This window comes from Scatophagus argus, chromosome 6, assembly GCF_020382885.2.
Source record: "Scatophagus argus isolate fScaArg1 chromosome 6, fScaArg1.pri, whole genome shotgun sequence".
In the NCBI taxonomy this organism is placed as follows: Eukaryota; Metazoa; Chordata; class Actinopteri; family Scatophagidae; genus Scatophagus; species Scatophagus argus.
The window spans coordinates 18,647,034-18,658,037 of record NC_058498.1 but is presented as its reverse complement, the minus strand read 5'-3'; the positions used below and the strand labels follow the sequence as shown (position 1 = coordinate 18,658,037).

The following is an 11,004-nucleotide window of genomic DNA, read 5'->3' as shown; positions in this document are numbered from 1 at the left end:
ATGCATAATTTCTGTCGCCGTTTGTAAAATCCCCAAATGGATGACTGTGCTCCTGTTTTACCTCTCCACTTTGATACTATGAACAATTTTGAAGAGCAAACCCACCAGAGAAATTGCTTTTGGTGACTGTTGTTTGATCATTTGTCCCACAGGCCTCTGTCTGACATGACTGTTTTTAATGTCCCTTTTTGGAAACACAAAACATTGCTTTGCCATTACCACAACTGGTATAACAGTACTTACTACAGTCAGCCTAAATAAGCAGCAAATAGAATTTAAATGTCTGACAGGCAAGTATCCTTGCCTTGAGAAAATATAACAACACAATCTGTGTTGTTATATCCAGCAGTTTCCAATAATAGTATGTTTACATATATGAAACACATTTTTCACACAACATCGAATTTTAGACAGAATAGAACCCCTCTGGCCATGGTAGGGACATACTTCAACAGTACCTGAAGGCAGCATTCATTATGCTGCATTCAGTATATCGTGTCAGTACATGATACCATGTACAGATCCAAACTGCCCTGCTGGACTTTATTTTAATTTATTAATCTCAACTTTCTGTTTCTTGCCTGTTTTGTTATTTTACTGAAGTATTTCGGGGATGATGTCCCTGATCATGGACTCTAAAAGTCCAGAGCTTACTGAATGCTCTTAAACACTTTAGAAATAAGTCAGCCTGTGATATTTTTAGTCATTGTTGAAGAGCATCAATATCATATATGTAAGCATGTAGCTCCCTGTAGCTACTCCTACGATCAGTTTGAATTTCAGTTTCTTTGATGGTTTAGAGCATCAACCCATTCCTTTAGGTTGTGACCATCAGTCTCTGAAAAATTTGAATGATTTTTCTTTCTTTATAGGTCATGCAGAATTTAAAATTAACTATTGTCAATATCCACACCTGAAGGCATATATGAAGGCACCCACAATAAAAGCAAGAAACAAGGTGAAAGACAACAAAAAAGGTTTTATTTAGAAATTCACAGTTTCTAATGGCACTACAGTATCGTAGTAACTCACTCCTGCTCAAAAGTACTGTGCAGCTCTTAAGAGTAATCACAGAAAGAAAGAGAGGGAGAGAAAAAAAGATAGCACTTGACATACAAGGTAGAAAAACAAAAAGGCTTGAGGAGTCATACAAAGTGCACACTGAGCTCCTACAATTTCTCACTGAGAGCATTCTCCGTTTACTGCATTACGAGATAAGTAGAATCAAAGTAGTCTTTCCCGTAACACAGACACATACGCACATGAGATCAACAACCAAAAAAGTCACATCCATAACAGACTTTCACACACAAATATAAGTTCATACACATTCAAAAAGGTTAAAAAAAAAAACAAACAAAAAAAAACGAAAACATGACTCACTCGGCATGTGGAACACAAAGAATCACATTAATAGTGTTTCAAATCATACCCATCTTTGCTGTGTTCCCTTTATTCAACAATTCATATTCTTTTCCTCACAAACCACGATTATCATCCAGGGTGGGATGAACACATAAAGTCAAAGAGCAATGGACAGGTCAATAACAGACTGAGTGTTCAATGACAGTGAGGATGCACAGAAAGATCAGCCAGTCAGGAAAGCAGGCCAACTGATAAAGCATTTTAATCTCCTAATGGGAACATGTTAGAGTGGTTAATAAAAGCAGGCATATTAAAACTTTTCACAGTTACAGAAAGTTGTGCGATGTGGATGTGGGGAGGGTGGGTGCAGAAGGTGAGGCGCTGCAGAAGCTGGTCAGAAGAGGTAATCATGCCCTTTTGTAAGAGAAGTAGAAGAAAAGTCTGTCTCTGTCAAAATGTCCAACCCCACAGAGCCAATCAGAAACTGGATACTACAAAGCAAAAAAAAAAAAAAACAAAACAAAAAAAACCCACATTTTTATTTCATGATTTGAAAACAAAAAAACAAACACCCCTTTTTAACATCTGTAACTCCTAACAGTGTTTAAACATTACACCGAATGTTGATGGAGATCAGACGTCAGACGGGACATTAATAAGCAGTCTGTTTAGCCCTTTCCTCTACTTTTAACCACCCAGCAGCTCCGTACACAAAAGCAACAGTGTGACGATCCTGAGATGCCCCAAGTTATTCTAAATCATCAGTTATCTTGTTGGATATATTTAGCTGCTGCAGGACATGTGACTGCTATCATACTTGTCTGATATTTCAGGCTGAGGCTGTTACAACGTTAGAGCCCAAGATAAAATGTACCAAAAACAAAAAGAAAAGATGATTGAGCCATCCAGGATGGTCATGTGTAAGTGTGGCTGAGTGTATTGCACTGTAATATTTTTATGCAACATACTTACAAGCAGAAACTACTGTGATACTGCAGGACTGCGAGCCTGGCAAGCCAGTGGCTAGGTTAGAAAAATCTGTAGTCATTTAAATAAATAAATAGATAAATAAAACTGGCCTGTCAGGCTCGGCTGCAGGGTCTCAGTAGGACATGTGTGTGTGTGTGTGTGTGTGTGTGTGTGTGTGTGTGTGTGTGTGTGTGTGACAAGTGTAAACATTCAGCTTTCTCACCTAATGTGCTCCTATAGTTCACTGTACCATAACAGGAAAAGTTTACCTCCATACTGGTTGTGAGAATAATTCAAACAAACCACAAGAGCAGTGATAAGAAAGAAGCATGGCTCAGTTACGGATAAAGGAAAAAATAAAATATAGCAGAAGAAAAGACAATTAAAAACCCCATGGCTTGCCTCCAGCCTATTTGAACCCATTTTACCTCCCCGCAGCCACAATATCTACTGTAACAGTGTGATTTCTCTTCATTTGGTGCGTCAGCAAGCTTTTCAGGCCCAGCCCAAACTAACTGAGTGTGGATAGTTAAGGAATACTATAATGTGAACTAACAGGATCTACAAACTGCTGCATATGCATTTGTAATATGAGGTTAAAAGGGACACAAAGCTGAAAGGACTAACCCATCTGGATCCTATGCAAAATAATGTTCTTCATTCAGCTCTCACGGTTGGTTTGGAACAGACTGACAGAGACCGAGGACGGGAAACAGAGAGTCTGGAGTAAAGTTAAAGTCTAACACTGGTCCCACACAAACAAAGACAGAATGGATCGAATGATGGCGATGGAAGGTAGAAGGAAATTAGGAAAAGAGAAGCAGTTTGACAAGCTCTGCAGTTTTCTCATAACGGTGCATTTTCTCCAAAACAGCAGCCTAATACTTCTCGATGTTCCTGTGGGTGAAGGACCATAGAGTTGAGGCCAGCACCTCTCCTCCCTGTGCTCAGAGTGGGGGTAAACACTCACTGGTGCTCAGCTGTCATCAGACAATGTGCTTATCCAGTAGGAAAAACAAAAACACCTTGAACACACTTGAATGGATTTGACTTGTATCAATGTTTCTCTCTCCATCACAGTGTCTCTCTCTGTCCACATCAACAATTCCTTAAATGTCATGTTTTTAGCATTAAAAGGTCTGGAACAGATATAAAGGCACATAATCATAAACAGGTCTTTGACAGGAGTGGGTAACAAGTGGATGATATGGAGCTACTGCTGCCATAGTCACTTCAGCTCCACGGTGCACCTGGTGCTCATGGGAAACGTGGTTCTTTGGGATGCAATAAGACCTCATCTCCTTACTACGCAAGTCTGCTACCTTATAGTGTGTGTGTGTGTGTGTGTGTGTGTGTGTGTGTGTGTGTGTGTGCATGTGTGTGTGCATGCGTGTGTGGTTGAGAATAGAAAGTAAGAGTATTCAGACATGTCCAGTGACGGCTGTCACCCCGATGGTCCCAACGCTGATCTCCTTGTTTCCCTTCATAAGCTGCTGCAGGCTGGGCAGAGAACCAACACTCCCCCTCTGCAAGGTAGGGAACTGCAGCTCGGTCTGCCGTGACTTTCGTCGCTTCATTGAGCGCTTCTCCTGGCGGGACTTGGCAAAGGGCTGCTGCAGGGGAAAAGGCAGGTCGTGGCCGTTGCACAGGCCAGCGGAGGGGAAGACGGGAGAGGGAGGGGGGAGGCGGCTCGTGAAGGACTCCTCAGAGTGGGTGGACGAGCAGCTGCTGGTCTCTGAGGGGAACTCCTTGGAGGTGCAAGCGGGCAGTGATGACACCTCCTCTAAAGAGGGAGGGAGAATAGTAGGAGGAGGAAGAGGAAGAGGAGGAGGAGGAGGAGCAGGTGGAGGAGGAGGAGGTAAAGAGGGTGGTGGTGGTGGGAGTGGTAGTACAGGGAGGCATGGTTGGAAACCGTTGCACTTTGGACCTCCGTTTGTGATTGGAGCAGAGGGATCGGATGCCTTCAGAATCTCAACCTTGTCCAAAGACTTTGTCTTGCAGCGCTTTTTCTACAGGAAAAACATAAGACAGGAGGAAGAACGATTAGAAAAATATTCAAACAAAGCCAAGATACATCTAATAATGAGAAGCGACATTAACCACCTTTGTGCTAGATGCTGAGGTCACAGAAATGGATCAAAAAAGGACTGGAAATAATAAGGAATGATGGAATTTTGGATTTCGAAGAAACAAATATAAAGAAAGCAATTTTTATACTATAAATATCAATAATAGTTAGAACTGAGCCTTGTGTTGTGTACACACATTTGTACACCATGCTTTATTCAGCACACCAAAACCACTTTCCTATGAGAATTTGGTGTACTGGAAAGGAGGTTCATGATGGGTTTATAATTTTTTAAAGTCAGTAATGCCCAGTGTCAGCAAAGAAGTGGTTAACAGGTGCCAGGAGAGGGCTGAATCTTAACACTCTTCAGCTGCTCCCTTGTGTTGGCTAAGCCCACTAAGAGCAGAAATCAGTGACTGACGGAGGGGTCATGCTCTTTTGTAACACACTTATTGTACAGACCGACTGACACTAGAAAACACACAGCGGCTGTCACAGCCAACAGCAGCAGTCGGAACAGACACTGTACCTTTTTCTCTGGAGAAAACCTTAGAGGTTCTACAATGTACAAGTCATCTGGACCTACTGGGGAGGGGAGAGAGGGGCCAGGTTAATGATGGAATGGGAAACAGGAATACATACATGTAACAAGCATGAAGTGACCTTGCAAGTAGTTTTAATAAAAGATGCAAAAATCCATATTCTTATCAGCTTCTGTAAAGAAGATAAAAAGTAACTTGATTAAAAGTGAAGTGAAGCTAAAAATCACACCAAATGTGTGTTATTTTATTGCTGATTACTACTTGCAAATGTCTAACATGAGCCAGCGAAGCATCGTGCTCTATTATTATACCTCTTAAGCCTGCATGTGGACACAAGGTGGCAATGACAGGCGCGCACACACACACACCTACAGGGTCAAGGGATAATAATGAACAGCAGGGAGAGTCTTAGGTTTCATGAGTCAAAGTCTTTATTCTTTTATTACTTGCACCAGCCTCTTCCTTTGGCCTTGATGCACTAGCAACACCAGGGACAGCAGTCACTGAACATGGCAACATGTGTGAGGAAACAGCTGAGATAAAGAAAGAATGAAAGTCGGAAAGACAGAAAGAATGAAGAAAGGCCGGATAGTCCTTGGAAGTGGACAGTAATGCGGTAAGGGCTGAAGCTGTCTGATGCAATTAGCCTTAAAAACCCTACAGAAGTGATACTATTGCTTATGTTTCAATGACAGAGAGAGAAACGCAACAGCCAGAAAAACAGCAGAGATTTGTGTATCGTGTGTGTTGAAGAGAGGGGGGTCTTACCTTCTGTAGAGGACATGTGGAAGGACTTGGAGCGAATAAGCGGACAGGTCACCCTGCGTTTTAGGCTCATGTCGTCATAGGACGAGAAGCATCTGAAAAGGATATAATAACGACATTTGAAAAGTGTGGTTTACTTTCTCCCTTGTTCAGCTTCTCACAGTTAGTGGCAGGACAGGAGTGACAACATTTAACAAGCAGCAAAATAAGGAAGTGATTCCATATGCTTTGTTGACAGGCAGCATCATAAAACTGGGTGTAGAAGACAGATCTGAGAATGGTAAAACAACAATTCGGTAAATAACTCTGTGAATTAAAAACAAAGCCAGCATAAGAAAAATGTCCGGTTCACACATGGCAGGAATGTGTGTGAGTGTGTGTGAAACAAACCTCTTGGGGCTAGGGTAGTGGTTGCTCTTGGGAAGGACAGCAGCATTGGTGCTGGGGCTGGGAGAGGAGCTGCGGCAGCACTGCAGACACAGCAGGAGGCCCAGAGACAGACACAGAACCAGAGAGACCACCAGGTAGCTCTGACGGTCCGATACCTGCAGAGAAACAGTTCGATAATCACATTCATTTAAAATATGGCAATTTTATTCACATATATATTAATGTTTAAAGTATTAAAGTATGAATTACATATTAAATTTGTTAATAGCAGGTTGTCTATTTTACGCTGTGTGCTAAATGGAGAAATCGTGAAAACAGTAGCTTACTTTCATTGAGAACAACAGAAATGATAAATTTTACAACTGCAAACCTTCTGTTTCGCTCTCAAAAGCATCTACAAAGAGAGAGATTATTATCTTAGATGATGAATCATTATTTAGTACATTTAATAGGAATTTCTTCCCAACTGCATCTGTTCACAGCTTTCCATGTGCATTTATCCATCATAAACTGTTAATTTCTAATGTAATTTAATCAAGGTGGGACCAAAGCGTTCTCTTGTAAATCACAGTGTATGCTCTCGGTGAAGGTTGGTTGGGACGTTGTACTGTGAACATGGAATGTTCAGTGGCTGTGAAAATATTTGACACTGTTGAACTCTGTGTTTTGCATGGTCTCCATTTGTTCACGTGTGTACGTAGTATCACCAACTGTTACAGAACCGTTTATAAGCAAACCTTTTTTTGTTTTATGTCCCATTGAACAGTTTTCTGGAGGGGTCCCAAATGTTCTCCTCAGCCTCATTCGCACATGATTGCTAAAGTCCAGTGAGACTTCAAACACCTTCATGTTGAGATCATTGTGTATAACATGCAGGAAATCACTGTGGCGCTAACTATCCACCTGAAACACCCTGAATGCACATTAGTACTGTTGGATGTTGATATATGATGTCTTTTAAATGGAACTGATATAACCTATATGGGCACACGGGTTATTGGGACATCTGACCAGAGACTTTAATGAAATCGCATTTCAAATACACAAACAGCTTGGAAGCTAAACCAGCATCCACTCTTCTGGGAAGGCTTTCCAAAAGATTTTGGAGTGTTTCTGTGGGAATTTATGCCCATTCATGCAGTTGGATGAAAAGGCCTGGTTCACAATCTACCCTCACTGGAGGTAAGGGGCCCAACCCACAGCCCCATAAAACACCTGAAATCAATAATAAAGAGGTGTGTCCCAGTACTGCTGTCTGTGTATTTGCTTTAGAGAAATAAAATCGCTGAACTGATAACCATGTACCAATTATTAGCTTGGTTACAGCCTTAGTCAGCTCTCAAAACTAATATGATAAACCGAACCGGTTGAAAAAGGGAAGTATGAGCCTGTAATGACTATATAACCTGTAGGCAAGGAAATACAAAAGCAATCAGCAGCAGAGTTACATTACCTCTCTCTGCAGCTGGGCGACTGTAACAGTGAGATTGAGCATCAGTTTAGTGACGTTCTCCAGCTGGTTCTGCAGGACCTGGATGGAATCCGTCTGCTTCTGGTCCTGAAATGCACGACAGTTACTCATTTTGTCAGTCAGTGCACCGACTACTTTCTGTTTATGTTTCAACTTGTCTTGCTCCAAGTTCCTTCAGGTAAACTGACCTGCTCCTCAGCAATGCGGGAGGTGTTCTGCAGTTTGATGATGGTCTTATTGAATGCTCTCTGCATCTCTTCCATCTGTTTACGGTATCTAAGCCACAAAGTTGCAAAAATTTCGACTTAAAAAAGGGACCCTTCCACACTGTACACATTTTGAATTCATGGTAGTGGTCATATCAATAAACTAAGAAATCATAAAATAAACTTGAAAGAAGTGCCTGAACAATTCGAAGGCTTGCTGTGTGCAGTGCAGTGCTTTACCTCTGGCTGAGCTCCTCCAGGTACCTGCTGGACAGACTCATGTTCATCTCCAGGGCTTTGATCCGGTTGTTCAACCTCATGAACACACTCTCCTTCTGGCTGGAGCCGTGCACCACTCCCCCATTTAATAACACACCATTCACTGCTCCACCATTATAATCTCCTCCATTCTGCAGCTCTGCATAGAAGTCTGTAGCTGTCCGGTGGACACTACCAATCCCGTTGCTGCTCAACAGGTCCTCATCCACCACGTCTTCCACCCGATGGTTCTCTCCATTTTGAGAGAGAGAGTCCCCCTGTTCCCCGGGAGTCTGAGAAGCAGAGACACTTTGTCTCTGAGAGTCCCCGCTGTCCGTACCTGACTTTACTGTGTCTGTGTGAGTGTCTGTCAGTGGGAGAGCTGTTGGCAGTTCAGTGGGAGGGGGGATAAGGTCCTCAGGTCTCGTTGCAGTGGGAAGAGGCTGAACAGGCTGCTCCATCACAGGGGGAACCACAGCAACAGGGGCCCCCATCTCAGAGGCTACCGTCTGTGGGGGGAAGTTGACAGTGAGGATGGGGGTGGCACTGCTGGCCTGCTGCGTCTCTGGGATAGAAACGGCTTGGAGGGGTGGAGTGGGGACTGGGTCCAAGGCTGCGTCTTTAATGGGAGGAAGCAGCCTCTCCTCATGGGTGGGAGTGGGCCACATCAGGGAGCTCTGGCTGTCTGAGAAACTGTGAGGGGGGATGGAAGTGGTTCTACTAGGCTCTAGGAGGATGTTGAGCTCTGGAGTGTGTGTGTCAGGGGTGTGAGTGGTGTGCACCTCATCCATGATTTCACCTTCGTATTGACCCATGACGGACACCTCGGGTTCAAGAGCTTTTTCTGTAAGGGGGAGGGTTTCTTTGACAGGTGTGGGAACAGGGGCGGGTGCCAGTATAGGTGCCTGTGAGAGGGAAGGGGTGTTTGCATCGGGACGTCTCTGTGTTTGAACACTCAGCTGCCTCCGCCTGAGACTACGGAGCCTCTCCTTGGCCAGCCTGGCGGAGCACCAGCGATGGAGCAGCTCCGGCAGTGTAGCCATGCAGGACAGAGACAGGGAAGACAAGGAGGAGAAAGGACAGTAAGTCTGGCTCTCCCATTGGTTCCTGTCTGCCTCCTTTGTCTCCTCCTCTCTCTTCTCTTCCTCTTCTTCTCCCTCCTCCTCCATCAGGGTGACAGTAGACTGTCTGGGCTCTTCGTCCTCCTCCTCCTCTACCAGAGTGACAATCTGTCTGTCTTCATGGGAGTCTGGTGATGAGGAAGAAGGGTCACCAAAGACCATAGAGTTCTTCTGGGTTGCAGGGTGCTCCTGTTCTACAGGCTCCAGTCTAGAGGGAAGACATGGATACAAATTTAGAAGCATATTAGCAGAACTTTTGTGTTTTGGAAAGCTGCAGAAGAAAACTGATGTAAAACAACATCAAACTTATCTGTTTTCTAACTTATCGCATTCCTCTGTGACTTACAAATCAATTTACATTCATAGTGGTTTAGTGGTCTTTAACAGGTCTTACACTGCAGAGTCGTGAGGTGTTTCAACTGGTTTAACATCTGTGCTCTTCTTTTCATCCCCCTCTGCTGTTGTATTACCTGGCATTTAGGCAAACACACAACAATTAACACAACTCAGAACAGGTCTGATAACACTTAATGTCTAAGAGTGCACAGAACCACATCAACTTAGCAGTGGCAGGTTTAAACTAAACAGCTGCAGGAGTGGAGGACAGAGGGGAACAGAGAGGCTTTTTGCTGCACAACGAGGCTGGCAAGACCATGTTTGGGAAAGTCAGAAATACTGTGAACCAGTCTAGTCCAGTTAGAACTGATCCTTCTCCCACACTCTCTCCTCCCTGCTTGTACTGTGGGTGGAAATGGAAACCAGAACTCTAACTCTACAGAGCAGTAGCAACAGAGACACTTTTTAGACTTTCTCCTGTGACAATAAATAGAAGGATGACTTTGTGGAGCATTGTTTAAATAAAATATACTTTTAATGCAGCTCATAATAAAAAATTATATAACTAATTTAGGAACGATCATGTTACAGACAAAGGGGAGAAACGTAAATCTAAAGACATTGTACAAAAGCAAAAACAAAATATAAAGAGTAGGTGAAATCTGAGTGTCAGGAGAAGTTTTCTCTTTAACTCAATGCCAAAGGAGAAAAGCTGAGTAAGGGAGTCCTATTGAATCAGCTCTCTTTTGGGTAAACAGCGGGAGGGACAGGCTTGGCGTCACAGGGCCCCTCCTCACTCTTAATTCATCTATGCTCCTCTGCCAAGAAATAAAACACAGATAACCAAAGTTGTGCTGAAATGCTGCTGGAGACCTCCTGCCAGAAAAGCCAAACAAATATCCAGCTCTCTCTCAGCATACACATAAACATTCAAGGCTATGCATACGCTCGAGCTTTAGAGAAGGAAATAAAGTGACCCAGTTTTAGAGGCAGTTAATCTAAACAATATGTGGCGAGTTGGCAGTTTGAGGCAGAGAAGGAGAGAAAAAAGGGCAGCTGAACAGTGTGAGCAAGAGCCGACAGCAGGAAAGAAGGGGGCACTATGGTACTTTGTTATACACTTTTTAAAAAGGTCTGTGAAAGAAAATGTGAGTAAGTGTGCTTCTATTACCTACTGCAGTATTCTAGAGAAAAGTATTAATGAAGCTGCAATGGTATCAAAACTGCATTGCTCATGACTCTAAACAATCTTTATGAGGATCTTTTTTTATTTATTTCGTTTTGTTTATTTTTTTTGCACAAGAGCTGATCTGAAAATGCTCAATGATTTTACATGGCTAAACCAGTCATACCTCATACTGCCCTGTGACAAGGTGTGATTGTTTAAAGAGTATAAAAGTAAAAGTAAGTAAAATGCACAACAAAGCCTTACATTTCAAATAAAATAGACCACAGGGTCAATAACGTAGTAATGCTACAAAAAAACGATATTAAGTGCCACAAGCAGCTCTGG

At 43.0% G+C, this 11,004-nt stretch overlaps 1 protein-coding gene across 5 annotated transcripts in view; it reads right to left on the bottom strand.

The window, feature by feature from the left end:
• Nucleotides 1-959: 959 nt before the first annotated feature.
• Nucleotides 960-11,004, bottom strand: part of suco (SUN domain containing ossification factor) — a 40,053-nt gene continuing 30,008 nt past the window's right edge. For 4 of the 5 annotated variants that reach the window (XM_046392874.1, XM_046392876.1, XM_046392877.1 and 1 more), the window contains 8 exons: nucleotides 9,550-9,625; nucleotides 8,017-9,363; nucleotides 7,759-7,846; nucleotides 7,553-7,657; nucleotides 6,100-6,254; nucleotides 5,713-5,804; nucleotides 4,932-4,987; nucleotides 960-4,343 (listed from right to left, as the gene is read on the bottom strand). In XM_046392874.1, coding sequence (XP_046248830.1) covers nucleotides 3,756-4,343; nucleotides 4,932-4,987; nucleotides 5,713-5,804; nucleotides 6,100-6,254; nucleotides 7,553-7,657; nucleotides 7,759-7,846; nucleotides 8,017-9,363; nucleotides 9,550-9,625 — 2,507 coding nt within the window. In that variant the 3' untranslated portion in view covers nucleotides 960-3,755. The remainder of the gene's footprint in view (nucleotides 4,344-4,931; nucleotides 4,988-5,712; nucleotides 5,805-6,099; nucleotides 6,255-7,552; nucleotides 7,658-7,758; nucleotides 7,847-8,016; nucleotides 9,364-9,549; nucleotides 9,626-11,004) is intronic. The other variant, XM_046392875.1, reaches the window with a different exon arrangement.